General features: G+C 46.8%; 1 protein-coding gene across 1 annotated transcript; it reads right to left on the reverse strand.

Moving 5' to 3' along the window:
* Window positions 1-4581: 4581 nt before the first annotated feature.
* RNF183 (ring finger protein 183) lies at window positions 4582-5154 on the reverse strand. Its single transcript, XM_065879795.1, has one exon. It carries the CDS (start codon window positions 5152-5154, stop codon window positions 4582-4584), a length of 573 nt encoding a protein of 190 aa, XP_065735867.1.
* Between the last annotated feature and the right edge of the window lie 11104 nt (window positions 5155-16258).

Raw genomic sequence — 16258 nt, forward strand, 5'->3', positions numbered from 1 at the left:
CATGACGTCTCTATTGTGCAAGTTCTTTTCTATTGGTTATTTAAAGGATGCACCCTTCATGTTGAGGTAACTCTGGAAAAAAATCCCTAATGGGTATTCCTAAACATAAACTTTTTCTTTATTATACACTTGCTAAAGAGTAAAATCCTATTTAAAAAACTGCCCTTTACAGAATTATATAGTTTAGCATTTTCTGAATCCTAGGCATTGGTCCACAGAGGTCCCTTTTTTTTTAGTTTGAGATATAGCAAATGATCTCAAGTATGGCGTACTCCAATTCTGTCTCCTTAGTAAGCATTCTGTTAGTAATTTTTTTTTTTAATGGAGGGCTGTTGCATTGTGGGCGAGACTACCAGTGAACTGTATCTGGACTCTATAATTCTTACTCATTGGCCAAGCAGCAGTTACTTTCAGCTCTTTCCACCCCAGGTATACAACCACTGAACTCTGGAAATACACAATAAATTCACACAAAAAATAGAGGAATTGGCAAGAAGAAAGGATTGTGTATAGAGAATTCAAGAAGGGCTTATATGATGGCTTCCCCTTGAACGTTCAAAACACTTTTCCTTTGCCGTTCCAGGGAGGATGAGAGTGACTTTGTCTGGCTCTATCGTGCATAACTAGGAATATGTGGTATGTAGCTAAATAGTCTGTTCAATCTGATTTCAATTATAACCAAGTAGTTGCATATCCTGTGTACCTGTTTAAGCTTCTGGATGATCAGCTCTACTCTCTGTTGGGCACTTCACTATTGTTTAAGTATTAATGGGCTCTATTTCCTCCATAGTTCGCCATGAAAAGAAATTATTTTTCATTACTACCTTTGTAGTGTGTTTAAACTAATAATGAATGTAAGTGTATTAGCGTGCAACTTTCAAATATAGTGTGTTAAAGGTTTTCAGTTTTTCAAGTTGAAATTTAACCACTTGTTCCATTAAACTTGTCTTTTGTTTTGCGGGGGGTGGGTGGTTCCAAGAGATCTAGAGGGGTAGCAACTGGGTGAAAAGATTCCATCTAAGCCTTTGGCCAGACTAATGTCTTGGCGGGATATACACTTCCTTACTGGGAGTATCATTGTCCAAAAGCCGTTAGCTGAGGAGCATATCCCAAGTGTGTCATTTCATGCTAACGGTGAGACAAACGTCATCGTCATCACTTAACAGGACGCTTAGCGCTGTCTAGACACCACCAGGCACATTCAGACATCTTGTTTAATCCTCACAGTCTTACGAGTTAATTATTACTCCCTCTTTTACAGAAAAACTGAAGTTCAAAGAAGTTAAGTAACTTGTTCCAGGTTACCTAGTTAGTAAATGGTAGAGTCTGGTCCGTCTGTGACCCTATAAGAGATTTCATAGGGCTTTAGTGAGTATGCTGGCAACATGGGCCAGACCAAAAAAAAAAAACAGTCCAGCCAGCATGGCCTGTTCCCTGTACAAAGTCTGAACTTTTTAAGTGCTCCACCTTTTTTTTTTTTTTTAAACTTTGCATTTATTTTTTTTGCAGCATTTATTCCCAGACCGTAAATTTTTTTTTCTTCTGGGATAGCTTTTTCTTCTGTGCAACCTCCTCTTCTGGTTTAGGAGCAGTCTGTTCCTTTTCAGTAAGGATCATCTCAGTGTGGCAGGGAGAGCTCATGTATGGGTTGAACCGACCATGAGCTCTGTAAATCCTGCGCTGTACCTTGGGGGCTTTGTTCACCTGGATGTGCTCAATGACCAGAGAATCTGCATCTAAGTTCAGCATTACTCTCTGCATTTTTGAGCATGTGCAGTAAAAATTCAGCACTCTTTGGGCCACTGACCCTGCATCCATCCCCACTGTTTGGCCTGGGCACACCTACCAACTCCACCATTGTGATGACGGAATGGCACACATTGCTTCTGTAAAGTGACATCCTTCAGATACTTGGTGGCTTTTCGGATGTGCATACCCTTAATGGCCTGGACGGTTTCACGAGTGTTCTTAAAGTGAACATGAAGATTTGAACTTCTTGGTCACCTCAGACCACTTACGGGGAAAGCCCACTCTACCATTTATACTGCCCTTTTGAGGAGTCACTGCATCTCTTACTCTGACTTCATGCCAAAGGGAGTTAATTTTACCACTTCTACCTTGTGAACTTGCAAGGAGCCTATAGTGTTATTCAACAGGAAACTATTTGCACCTTGGGACAGATGGTACTTCGCTGTGTAGAAATGTCTTCAGCATTGCAGCATGTCTTAGCATCCCTGACCTCTGAGGCACTCACAGCCAGAAGCACAACCCACCCCTGCATCGGGTACCAGAGATTCCTAAATGCTCTCTAGAAGGACGGCACTGCCCAACGTTAGAACTGTTGAATGTGAAGACAGAAGATGCCACAATGTTAACTATATCCTTCCTTATCCCAGAAGACTCAAAGCTGTGTCTAGTTTGGTGAATCAGCCACTCCAAGAGTGTTCTATTTTGACTGAAAGGCCTCCACCACATCCTAGCTGGGTGACCTTGAACAAGGTAACTAAACTTGGGGAGCATCAATTTCGTCTGTGACGAAGCCTGCTTAACTCAGGAGCAGTAGTCCCTAGTACAGAGGCAAGTGTTTTTCCCTGAACTTCCCCCGGCTCCTCTCTGTTCCTCATTGGCTCTGAGAACATGGTGAGATCATTGCCTAATTCACCCAGCACAAGAGTTAAGGAGCAAGGATGTGTAAAGAAATGAAGCCCGTGAGGAGACATCCAGTCCCAGCCTTAGTATAATTATCTTCAATGGTGCAAATGGAGAGGTAGATGCTAGTCCCCTGGCAGGATATGTAGGCGGCTTTCCAATTTCATAATGGAGAACTTTTTCTTCACAGTGGAGCTTAAGACTGTTTGGTTTACCTAAACATGAAGTATGTATGTCTTGACTATTTTGGAATATCTTGTACATTAAGACCCCTAAGAGTTTATAGAAGCTGGTTTCATTAAACTTACAAAATGTTATTTAGAGCAAATAAAACCAATTTCTGGCCTCTGAAAGCTTATTCTGCAAATCCCAAAAAACAAAATGTTATCTTTTTGTGATGGTGTTTTAACCGCTTTGAGATTGTTTCAGAGCCCTGAGCCACCAGGCAGTATTAAAAGTGAAGAAGAGGGCTTCCCTGGTGGCACAGTGGTTGAGAGTCCGCCTGCCGATGGAGGGGACACGGGTTCGAGCCCTGGTCTGGGAAGATCCCACATGCCGCGGAGCAACTGGGCCCGTGAGCCACAACTACTGAGCCTGCGCGTCTGGAGCCTGTGCTCCACAACAAGAGAGGCCATGATAGTGAGAGGCCCGCGCACCGCGATGAAGAGGGGCCCCCGCTTGCCGCAACTAGAGAAAGCCCTCGCACAGAAATGAGGACCCAACACAGCCAAAAATAAATAAAGAATTATTTAAAAAAAAAAAAAAAGTGAAGAAGAAATCAGGGTTTTGATACTGCAGAGGTGGCAACCTGTAGTCAAGCAGCATCCAAATTCTATCTAGTTTTCCTTGGTTCCTAGATTCTGTCATGCAAAATGAAAACCAGAATCCCCTGCCTGCATGGCCTGGGACAGGAACTGAGGCTTTTACTGTATCCGGGGTTTCTGCCTTACGTCTTTTTTTTTTTCTTTTTTGGCCATGCGACACGGCATGTGCGATCTTAGTTCTCCGACCAGAGATCAAATCCGTGCCCCCTGCAGTGGAAGCACAGAGTCCTAACCACTGGGCCACCAGGGAGTTCCCTGCCTTACCTCTCAAGGCCAGAATTACAATGGTTGGAGGAGGGGAATCAGAGCTCCACCCCGCACCTACCAGGAGGAATAAAAATCTCTTCCTCCAAATCCCAGATTTCTTTTGATCACTGACTCTGGTTTCTTTCACCTTTAAACTTTTCTGCTCTTAACACTCCATAAACCACGCACTGACAAGAGGTCGTCTTGTACAAGAAGCAGCTGAGTGAACGTGCCCTCCTTGCTGGTAAGGACTCTGCCAGCCCTGGTTCATCCTACCCTTCTCTCCCTCTAGTTCTGACAGAGGACAAGCCAACTGGTTGTTGAATGAGTGAGTGAATGAATTAATGAATGCACGCCATTTTTACTGGGACTGGTGGCAAAACATCCAAAGAGAAAACTGAAAGGGGAAGACAAACACAGTTGCTCACAATTGAAGTTCACTTTCCAAATTTTTTAGCCACAAATAATAGAAAGAGCAACTCGAAAAAATGTGAACTGAGTTCAAAGCAGCTCCAGTAAGAATTGCAGCTTGCTGTCTGAGTGGGTCAGGTTCCTGGATGCCATCGCCCAGCCCTTTGGTACAACATACTGCGTAGCCCTGGCATCACAGGTCTGCTTCTCGGCCCTTCCGTGACCCGTGGTTCACACCCAGAGCTCTCTTCGTATCTTTTCCCATTCGCGTTCAGAGCTTCTCATTATAGTAGGACTGTCTCCGTCCCCAGAAGCAGATGCATAGCCTAGCCGACCCCTGGATTGTAAAAAAGAACAATACTACAAAGGAAGATGACCCCAAATGAGGGTCTGCAGTCCTCATACCCAGCAGCAACCAAGAAAGGCTTGGTTCTTTGTCTGGAACAGATGCTCACCCCACACCCCCAAAAAACTGCTTGGTCCAAAAGATGGAGAAGATGAGCAACAGAGTGACGCTGAGGATGACAGCCAGCAGGTAGGCAAAGATCCGGAACTGCGGGTTGCGGAAACACCCCCTCAGAGAGTCGTGGTTGGGGATGGGGATGGGGCTGGGGATGGTGGTAGGGGCCACGTCCCGGGGGGGCCCAGTCTGGCTCCCAGGCCCGGGGCCGAGTTCCAGCGTGTAGGCCTGGGGCTGGCGCAGGAAGTAGCGGCTCTTGGGCTCATCTTTGAGACAGAGCTGGCGGCCTTCCAAGATGACGTGGTGGGGCTCCAGGCGGAGCAGGGTGAGCACGGCAGTGTCCGTGGGCAGGTCAGTGACAGGCTGTCCGGAGGCCAGCACAGTGGGCTGGCGACAGAGCGGACACAGCAGCCGGCGCCGGGCTGGAGCCACCAGGCTGAGGTGGGCCAGGCATTCCACGCAGAAGGAGTGGCAGCAGTCCAGCACTTTGGGGGTGTGGAACGTGTTGTTGAAGGGGTTCCAGCACACAGGGCACTCCAGCTCCCGGCCCTGCTTCTCCGCCATCCTCAGACCAGACACTGGGAGGTCTGGCAAGAGACGTCCTGGCAGAAAGGGAAAAGGAGCAAAGGAACACCCATTAAGCTCCGTGCCTGTATTGGCCCTAGGCTGTGTCCTGTGGGTTGTTAAAAGGTATTATCGCCCACATTTCACAGATGAAAAAACTTAGGTTCAAAAGGTGAAGTGAACTTATCTACAAAACCGAAATAGAGTTACAAATGTAGAAAACAAACTTATGGTTACCAGGGGTAAGGGGGGCACGGATAAATTGAGAGATTGAGATTGACATATACACACTACTATATATAAAATAGATAATTAATAAGGACCTACTATATAGCACAGGGAACTCAATACTCTGTAATGGCCTATATGGGAAAAGAATCTAAAAAAAGGATGGATATATGTATATGTATAACTGATTCACTTTGCTGTACACCTGAAACTAACAGGTGTAAATCAACTATACCCCAATAAAAATTAAAAAAAAAAAAAGAAGCAATTGTTTCAGATCACCCAGTCTGTAAGCCGTAGAATTAGGTGTGGTGCTCCTGCAGCATCCCCTCTACCGGGCCCAGGCCTCAGGCACCCCACGATCATCGAGCTCCCTCAAGGAGACGGCACCCTGGCTTTGGAAATGGATAAAAATGCTCCTTGTGCTGCACGTGATTGCCCTTGGCCTCTTGGGCTCCAGGGAGAGGGAGAGGAGCCACAGTCAGTGCTTCCTGCTACAGGGCAAATATTCCCTTCCCTGCTGCCTCGGATCCTGACTAGCCCAGAGATGGGCTTTGTGAATTCCCTGGTCTATCCCTCCTCTGGGGACAAATGCCAGGCCCTCTCTCCCTCCTCCCCTTGGGCTGCAGGGCCAATCCTCAGTGCCACTGGCCCAGTCTTTGTGCAGGGCACTGCACTGGCCTGGCAAGGGGGCCTCTGGGAAGGCTTTTCCCCTTGACCTGGAAACATGGAGAGGCTCCCCTGCCCAGATCAGCCCTTCCAGAGCCTCCCCCCAAAATTTGGCCTCCTCTGGCTCCTCCCCCCACCCTGACTTTGTCCTAGAAATTCCCAGAGCACCCACCTGGCCTTCCTTGGCACTACGGCTGTCAGGCAGACTACCCTGAAGGGCCTGAGGCTCCAGCCTCTTCCCCTCCAGAATCTGCAAAGCTTTGGGAAACTGCCTTCTCACCACCAACCCTGGGGCCCGTCTCCATAGCAGCGTCCACGCAGTACCTGGAGCTGCCAGGTAGCCCAGGCGGCAGTCTGCTGAGCGCACCTGCCTGCAGCGAAGGCCAGAGAGCTGCCCAGGTGGCGGGTAGTGAGGTGAGGGACCCGTGTTCCCCTGGGGCGTGGCAAACAACCAACCCTGGAAGCCTAGTTATCTGTGAGATTGTGGGCGGTCTCTTCAAGACCTGGGATCCCTGGCCCGGAAAGGCAGGGGTGGCAATTTCCTTCTTCTAGATTGTGGAGAGGGTGAGCGAGCCTTCTGGGCTTCCTCTCTCCTGGGCCCTCATTTCTTTTCTAAAATGGCTGAAACCTCCTTCTCAAACAAAGGGGCTGCCTGCCTTGCCCTTCAATTGCTATGAAATTCACCTGCTGCACAGCCTAAAGTCTCTGAATACTCTCTGAATATCAGATTCAACAAGTCCTCTCCCATCCCCCTCTGATCCCTTAATGTGCCCAAGGAGCTACACCCAGAACATGCGAGCCCGGCTGCCTTCTTTGTCCTTAGATGACACAGATGGTCAGCCTGGCAGGCACTGACCGCTGAGATCTTGGAGTCCAAGACTCAGCCCTCCCACCACCCTTGGGACTTAAAAGCGGGAGTCAGGGAGGAGGACCGCTCCAGCCCCACATCCCTATTTCAACCAGAAACACTTGACTTATATTGGTCATCTGAACAAGTTGAAGACTTGAGCTTCTGAGGAAAAAAGAAGTTTAAAAACCTCTTCTCCATCCTAACCACTCACTTTGCAGATGGGAGGCAAGAAGTGACTCTCACCCAAGGCCACCCACTAGTTAGTGGTGACACCTGGACTTCCAGGCCACCACCATGCTGCTGTCAGAAAGGTAGAGCCCTCAGCCATTCAGTCCACCTGCTGGATGTGTGTTATTAACTGGATAGTGAGTGTTTGCCTTTCACTAGGAGATTCCGCGTGGCCAGAAGTCTCTCATGGTAGGAATCCAGGAACTGTGCAGGGGGGCCTTGGGGGTAACGAGTCTCCCTTGTGCCCCCGATATGACATCATCTACCCTGACTGAGTTGGCGCCTGAAGCAAAACCTGCTTACATTCTCACCCATGGCTTCCTGGTTTCCTTCTAGACCCTAGACCTCTGTCACTGCTTCGGGACAGGGAAGAGGAAGTGAAGACATGCAGGAGGAGGATGGAACAGCTCTGGCTGAAGCTTGGATACTTTGCCAAAGATCCTCACCAATGAATGCCTCCCTCTGTGGACAATTCGTCCTTTCTACGAGCAGTCATTGAGTTAATGAGAGCTCGCCACATGCCAGGTGCTGTGCTAGGCACTGGGTAAATAATGGGGAACAAAATAGACATGGTCTTTGACCTCATGACATTTAGAGTCTAGTGAGGGAAAGAGACATTTAATGAGTAATGGGCAATAAATACACAATTTTAATTAATACTATAAAGGACAAAAAGGAAAATGGGCTTAGGGGACTTGTTGCTTCAGGTGAGATCACCAGGGAAGCTTTCTCCAGAGAGATGATATGAAAGCCAAGACCAGAGGATGAGAAGAATCCAGCCTTGCAGGGTGGAAGAAGAGCATTCGAGCTCAAGGGAACAGCATGTGCTAAAGCCTTAAGGTGAGAAAAAGCTCTGTCGTTGAGGAAGTGAAAGGAGGCCGGGTGACTGGGGTGTAGGGGGTGGGTCTGGATGGGGAAGTGGCTTTTAGGAAGAAGCCAGAGAGGCTGCCCTGGAGGCTGGGGAATGCATCTGGGTTTTATTCTAGGGCTGAGCGTGTGTGTATGTATGTGCTTGCCGGCAGGGTTCAGGGGTGGGGGGTGGGGTGACCCGATCCTATTTCCATTTTTTTTTTGCGGTACACGGGCCTCTCACTGTTGTGGCCTCTCCCGTTGTGGAGCACAGGCTCCGGACGCGCAGGCTCAGCGGCCATGGCTCACGGGCCCAGCTGCTCCGCAGCACGTGGGATCTTCCCGGACCGGGGCACGAACCCGTGTCCCTTGCATCGGCAGGCGGACTCTCAACCACTGCGCCACCAGGGAAGCCCCTATTTCCATTTTTAAAGCAACATTCCAGCTGCAGAGCAGAAGACAGAGTGAAAGGGATGAGTGGAAATGGAAGACCAGTTAGGGGCTCTAGCCGTGGTCCAAGTTGGGATGGTGGGGCTTGCTGCATGTGAGGCACTGGTGGAGAAGATCAAAGGGAAGGGTGAAAGCTATCTTTGCAGATGCGATCAAATATACTTTCCAAGAAGCAGTGGACAGCATAGATCCTAGAACCAGGTTGTCAAGGCTATTGACCCCCAACACACTGCTTGTTAGGGCTGTGATTCCAAGTGAACTGTTTAACCTCTCTGTTCTTCAGTTTCTTCTGAAGAGGAAGCTAAAAGTGGTGCCTCAGAGGATAAAGCTCTTAGACAGAGCCTGGCACCCGGTAAAGACTATATATGAGGTGGTTGCATTATCCCTGCAAATGGATTTGAGAGAGAGGAAGGCTCAAGGCTGACTTTGAGGCCATGAAATTTTCTGCATTGAGCTTTGAGGAGCCCCTGAATTCCAGAGTGTGTCAGAAGCAGACCTTTAGTATTTATCAAAGGCCTTAAAATATACATAACCTTGATTCAGCAGTTCCCCCACTGGTAATTTATCCCGTGGAAATAATCCAGGACCTGTATCAAGATTTGGGTAAAGCACGGCTCTAATGGTTAAAAATTGAAAACTGCCTAATTATCCAATAGTAGGACACTTATTAAATAAATTCTGCTCCATCCATACAAAGAGACATTCTGCAGCCTTTAAATGATGTGATAAAACATCTATTGATATGGAAATACGTTCATGACATGTCATTAAGTGAAAAGAACCAGTAATAAAACCATATTACAGGGCTTCCCTGGTGGCGCAGCGGTTGAGAGTCTGCCTGCCGATGCAGGGGACACAGGTTCATGTCCCGGTCCGGGAGGATCCCACATGCTGCGGAGCGGCTGGGCCCGTGAGCCATGCCCACTGAGCCTGCGCGTCCGGAGCCTGTGCTCCGCAACGGGAGAGGCCACAGCAGTGAGAGGCCCGCGTACCACAAAAAAACAAACAAAAAAAAACATATTACAGTACAATCTAATTTTTCAATATATGTGTGCAACGGAAAAAAATGTGTGGAAAAACAAACACTGAAATGTCAACAGTGGTTATCTCTGGGGGTAAGATTATAGGTTTGTTAGTTTGTTTGTTTTTCATTCTCTTGCCTGAAAATTCTAACTTTATTCTAACTTTATCGCACTAAGCTTACTACCCTTAAAGATCTTCCCCTCCCCACAAAGCAGGCTTCCATTTCCTGAAGTTCCATGGCCAAAGCTGTAAAGGGATGCTCAAGAAGAGGGATGATCACTGTTGAATCAGCACCTGGGCCCTTATCTGCCATGGTCACCTCAGACCTTGTCTGTGGCTATAGAGTCTGTCTCCGGGAGGAAGTCTGGCCACTTAACCACCAACGACTCACTCTCAAGCCAGGACATCCCAATACCACCCCAAAGATATCGCCTCAGTCTGTGAGCAGGTCAGTCAGCCAAATATCCATTGTCTGTAGCATCACCCCAATACTTTCAACCTCCAGAGGAGAGAGGTGAAGAACTAGCATTTTTATAGGACTTCCCAGTTTACAAAGGGCCTCAGTCCTGGCCGGGGTCTAAGTGTGGTAACTCACATCTTGATGGTATAATTTGCCTTTTGCAATTTTTTTTTCCATTTGCGTAGACCATTTGATTCTGTAAAACCACCCTCTGAAGGAAGCAGGATCAGGAGTCGACAGTGTGCAGCTATGGAACCAGACTTCTTTGCTGTGAGGTCTTAGACAAATGGCTTAACCTCTCTGAGCTTTGTTTTCCTCTGTAATATAGGCTAATGATCTCACCTTATGAGCTTGCTGTGAGGAGGGGATAATGATGTTATGTGCACAGCAAAGCACAGCAGATGCTCAATACATAGGTAGCATGCTATTTTTACACTCATTTTATAGATGGGAACATCAAGGCTCAGAATGGTGAAGTGACTTGCCCAAGGCTTCACAGCTAAAGAATGGCTGAGCTTGAAAGATGATCCCAGGAGCCCTGCCTCCCAGGACAGCATTCACCAGGTCGGTGGACGATGCTGCCTCTCAGGATGCAGGGCCCTGTGAGCCGTCCCTCCATGACCCTCCCTGGTTCCTTACCTGCTCCCTTGGCGCCTCCTCCACCTCCTCCAGCTCCTTTGCCTAGCACGGCCCTGCAGCATGTGCTCTGGGCTCTGACTTCTCCGGGCCTGGTTTCCAGGCAGCTGTGGGCGTGCCTCATTTGCATGGTCTTCAGGAAGCTCTTGGCCAGCGCTCCATCTCAGGATTTTCTCTCCTTCCCTCTGCTGCCTTTGGACTGTCTGAGCCTACCAGGGACAGCCTGGAAGCTTTGGTTTCATCTTCCTCCTGTGAGTCACTCTTGCTTTCTCTCTAAGGGGGTCGAAGTCCACTCATCGTTGCAGGCCTCTGTTCTGCACCCGGTTGGTCTCCTGCATCACCTCTGACTGCACCGCCTTGGCTCACACACAGCCTTATGGGCAGTTGACAGGCAGGCAGGTTGTCTCTGATGCCATTTCTGCCCCTCGGCACAGATCGATCCTTTCCTACTCTGCGCCCTGCAACTAAAATACAAAGGGTACTTGCAAAATATTGAGAAAATTATTTAATCCAAAAGGAAAACCATTAGGGGAGAGTCACTGAAGCATAAGCCTGAAGAGCCTGGGTTCTCGATCAAGTCAGATTTCTGGGTCAGAGTCAAGTCCTCGCTCAGAATCCAGACTCTACTTACTAGTGATGGAGACTTGAGCAAATTAATTTCTCTAAATATTATTTTTCTCAGCTGAAAATGGGCATAATAATTTTACCTATTTGATCCCCAGGTTAAATGAGATAATGCATGCAGAGATCATAACACAGTGCCTGGTACACAGTAACATGCAGTAAATGTTAACTATTATTAAGAGATGATCAGGCAAATCACAGAAAAAGAAATACAAGTGGAATATATATGTAATTGTTCAACCTCATTTATAATTAGAGAAATTCAGATTTTAAATAAGATACTGCTATTTTTCCTGTCAGACTGACAAACATTAACATAATATTAGCTAAAGCCTGCTACTATTATTAAAAGTAATAATAGCAGTTTATGTGCTTTATTAAATGCTTCTGATCTGGGACAATGAATCCTCCCAACACTCCCACAAGGCACAATATGGATCACATAAAATAAATGACTTGTCCTTACTCTTCCACAGATAAGGAATCAGAAGCTCAAAGCAAGTAAGGGGTTTACCCAAGAGCTCATGAGAAGCAAGTTAAAGAGCTGGGACTGCAAGTATGACTCTGAAATCTGTGCCGTTGCCTCACTGTCCCCCAAAAGTGTGTTCATACGATCCATCTTTTGTTCCCTCTCCTATTCTCTGTACATATGGTCCTCTTCTTTTATTCCTTTACTGACCATTTAAATTGGGGTTTGGAGAATAAACAGAAATAAATGTATTTTAGGATGTAATCAAATGCCCTAGTCCTCTTATTTTGTGTTTTAAAGTTTTTATTTTAGAAGAGGTAATACATTTGCATGTTCAGCACAAGAGGTTTCATTTTGCAACAAAAATGTTGTTCTCCCAGCTACCTAACTTCCCTAAAAGTTAAGGAATTATACCATCAGTTTCTTGTGTATCTTTCCAAACACGCTTTATGAATACACAAGCAAAACTCCTATTTCAGAATGTCTGTGTATCCCTATTCCTCCTTTTTACACAAATGTGCATTTGGTATACATGGTTCTACACCTTGCTTTTTTCACTTAACGATGTATCTGAGATATCATTCTGTATTAGTGCATAAAGAGCTTTTTCAGTTTTTTAATGGTTGTATCATATTTCATTGAATGGCTGTACCACAGATTACTTAACCATTCCCTTATTGATCTAATCCCTTCATTTGTTGTTGTTTGTTTTTTTTTTTTTTGGCCGCACCTCAAGGCATGCGGAATCTTAGTTCCCTGAACTGGGATTGAACCCGGGCCCCCTGCAGTGGAAGTGCTGAGTCCTAACCAGTGGACAGCCAGGAAGTTCCCCTAATCTCTTCATTTTAAACATATAAATATTGGCTGGAAAAATAAATGCCAACATGATTGCAGGATTTAGATTAGCCTTGAATTGTCTGAAAAATAGCTGTGTTCTTTGGGAAGTTGTAGATCCCTAACAGAGACCTCTAAGCATTTTTCCTCTTTCTGAGCAGGAGACAGAGGGATGCCTCAAGGCATGACCTGGTGGCCTGGAATTTCCTCTCAGACCTAGAACGCCCTGCTTTCCAGTATCACTTCTGGTTAACTAAGGTTAGTGAGAATTCAAGACACTGATTCAGCCCAAAGGATCTGGTTCGTATTTGAGAGTTTGGAAGCCATGCTTTCTGGTTTGGCAACTCATGCGAACCATGAAGAAGTTTATACACTTTTACATAATAATATAATTCCCTGGGAGGGAGGGAGACGTAAGAGGGAAGACACATGGGAGCATATGTATATGTATAGCTGATTCACTTTGTTATAAAGCAGAAACTAACACACCATTGTAAAGCAATTATACCCCAATAAAGATGTTAAAAAATAAAAAAAAAATAAATAATATAATTCCCTGTAAGTATCCAAAAGGTATGTGTGATATTGTGATTTATAGTAAGAAATATATGTGTATTCGGCCTTCATTCTATTCCTGGCCTGGGATTGAACACACGCTCCCTGTGGTGGAAGCGTGAAGTCTTAACCACTGGACCGCTAGGGAAGTCCCTTATTTAAAATGCTATTGCAGAAGAATTTTTATTGATCTGTGAAAATGGTCACAATATACTATAAATGGAGGGGGGCAAAGCAGTTACAAAATGTTATATGTATGATCCAGATTTTGTAAACCAAAATTTATATATAAAGCCTGAAAGGCCATGAGACAAAATGTGCCAATGGTTATCTCTGCGTGCTAAGTTTACTGGTATTGACATTTTCTTCTTAACTATATTTTCTAAACTTTTATTAATAGATATGTATTACTTTTGCAATAGGAAAATTCACTTGGAAAACAAGGAAGTCTGAGTTTTCTGCAACCCGGGAATCCAGAACTTAAAAAGAAGCAAGGAGGGTGTGTAAGAAATCAGTCAGGGCATTGCAAGCATTGACATAAAAATAAAATAACCCATGGCCCTTTCCCGGGTCACTGCTTGTCTAGTGAGCAAATGCATTATCATTAATATCTCTGGGTGGTCAGGGCTAGGGAGTACTTTGCAAACAGTGGAAAATTTTCCGGGAGATACCCAGGAGAGATAGTGAGCCATCTCAGGAATTTGAGAGTTGAACTAATTTAGTTCATGCTTCGGAGGTGAGGTCAGTCAGCTGGAAAAGCACCTCGTCTAAGCAGTACCTTGGAACCGGGTGAGTGAAGAGTCATGAGACTTGGTGAGGCCCAGCCAAGGTCGGGGATGGAGGCGGAGGGCGGCATGAACCATGCAGGGAGGAAGAGGCAGCAGAAGGCAGTAAATGGGCAGCGGAGGATGGAGAAAAGGCGGTGACGAGGCAGGTTTTGGTCAGGTGATCAGTGTTGAGCGAGCTCCCACCCCCGCCAAGGGCAGGGGGCAGCTCTCCCTGGGGGGCACCACATTGTTATGACTTGGAGCCATGCCTTAGGCTTATCCGGAGGCCAGAACAGTCCCAGCAGCAGAGGCATCACCTGGAGATTGATAGGAATGCAGAAGCTCAGGCCCATTCCAGACCTACTGAATCAGAATTTGCATATTCACTAGATCCCCAGGGGGATTCAGAGACACACTGAAGTATGAAGACTAATTTAGGAAAAAATATCCCCAGTATATGCTCCTTGACTCATCCCGGGTACATTTGTCTTCAGGTTCTTAAAGACTTCTCAGGGATCTGACACCAGGAAGATGTCCCAGACAGGGCTGGGTGAATCTCAGCCTGGGAATGGACACCGTCCCTCCCTCCCCATTTCCTGTGTGCAGCATCTGAGTTTGTTTTACACGTCACAGTCCGCATGCAAAACCCTTGGGCCAGATGTGTTTCAGAATTTTTCATATTTTAGGAAGATAATATGATGCATTTACCATGCACTAGTGAGACCTGAGGCAGGCAGCACCTTGTAATCAAATGCATTAATATTCTGCAGTTTATTATGAAGATTGATACCCGAAAGAATAAGCACCATCGGGTCAATTTTGGCCCCAAATTTAATGAAAAAAACCTTTGTCTCCAGGGCTTCCCTGGTGGCACAGTGGTTGAGAGTCTGCCTGCCGATGCAGGGGACACGGGTTCGTGCCCCGGTCCGGAAAGATCCCACATGCCGCGGAGCGGCTGGGCCCGTGAGCCATGGCCGCTGAGCCTGCGCGTCCGGAGCCTGTGCTCCGCAACGGGAGAGGCCACAGCAGTGAGAGGCCCGCGTACTGCAAAAAAAACCCAACAAAACCTTTGTCTCCAGAACGGGGGGATTTTAAGCATTGTGGATAAGGATTATGAACTGTTTTATTATTTTATTTTATTTTATTTTAAAAATGTGTCAATTGAATAAATTTAGAAACACTGATATAACACTATTTCCCAGCCCTCGTTTACCTCAGACTTAGCAGGAACTACAGGATCTAGATATTCTTTCAAATATAAAGTAGTTCACATAATTCCTTTCATCAAGCAGGTCACATCTGGCATTGTTATTCCCATTTCAATTCAAGGGATTCTGTGAGGAGTGATTGGATTTTGATGAAATTAAGAATTTATCCCAGCTAACGTCAATGCGAAACGTCAGAGCTAAGGCTGGACCCCAGGGCCTCCAGCTCCTAGCCCTGCGCTTTCCTCCTCTCCCTTCATCTGCCTTCCCTCCCCTCTCTGTCCCCAGGCAGAGGGTTCCCGGCTGAGGACACAGGACAGCAGGCCTCCTGCCCATGCCACCTGGTGTGTTTAGAAACACAGAACTGCAATTGGACGGTTCTTCCTCCAGCTGGGCTGTGAATGAAGCATCTTGTCTTCCAGTCCCCCAGACTTGCCGCGACATCAGGGTGGCAGTAACTGCCCCCTGAAGGTCCTTGGAGTGAGTCGGGCCAGGCACAGCCAGGTAAGTCCTGACACTTACTCTGAAGCCTTTCTCCACATGACCCCTGCCAGGAAGACAGCGGCAAAAAGTTGCAAGAGGCCGTTTGTACAAGGAAGGGCCAGGGCAGCTTCCAGGAAGGTCTCAAAGGCCTTCTGCAAATGCCCGGAGAGAAGGCTCCTGGACCAAAGTCCATCTCTGCTCTTGGAATGCTCAGCTTGCAGTACCGACAGAGGGATCCTTTCACGGGGCTTTTAGTCGAAATCAAAAAGCCGGGCCCCTCCCTCCTCGCTGGGTTCCCGGGGCCTCATGGTTTGCACTCTTCTCTATGGCACTTTCTCATTTGTGCTCGTCTCTACATCTGTCTAGTTCCCCTTCTCTCATGGGAGTTTATTCTTTTTTATTGTAGTACATGTCCAATATGGAAAAATTAGGCAACTCAGATGAATATAACACTGACACTTAGGAACAATGCTAGGCACTATTCGAGGGGCTCTACCTGAATCGTATGATATCCCTGTTGAGAACTCTGTGAGTAGATGCTGCCATCATACCATCTCCATTTCACAGATGATGGCACTGAGACACAGATTAAGTCTCTTGCCCAAGGTCGTGAGACTAAGAAGCGGCAGACTGGGATTTGAACCAGGCATGGTGGTGCTGGAGTCCACGCCCTAAAACCAGGCCACACTGTCACCTATAAGGAGGAAATAAACTCACCCAAAATCCTACATGCAGAGATGACCACCGAAAAAATAAAGCTCAGGATCCCAACAA

Source organism: Phocoena phocoena, chromosome 6 (genome assembly GCF_963924675.1).
Source record: "Phocoena phocoena chromosome 6, mPhoPho1.1, whole genome shotgun sequence".
Classification (NCBI taxonomy): Eukaryota; Metazoa; Chordata; class Mammalia; order Artiodactyla; family Phocoenidae; genus Phocoena; species Phocoena phocoena.

Excerpts from the sequence above, each read along its gene's own strand:
- RNF183 (XM_065879795.1), bottom strand. The coding sequence starts at position 5,154 with ATGGCGGAGAAGCAGGGCCGGGAGCTGGAGTGCCCTGTGTGCTGGAAC.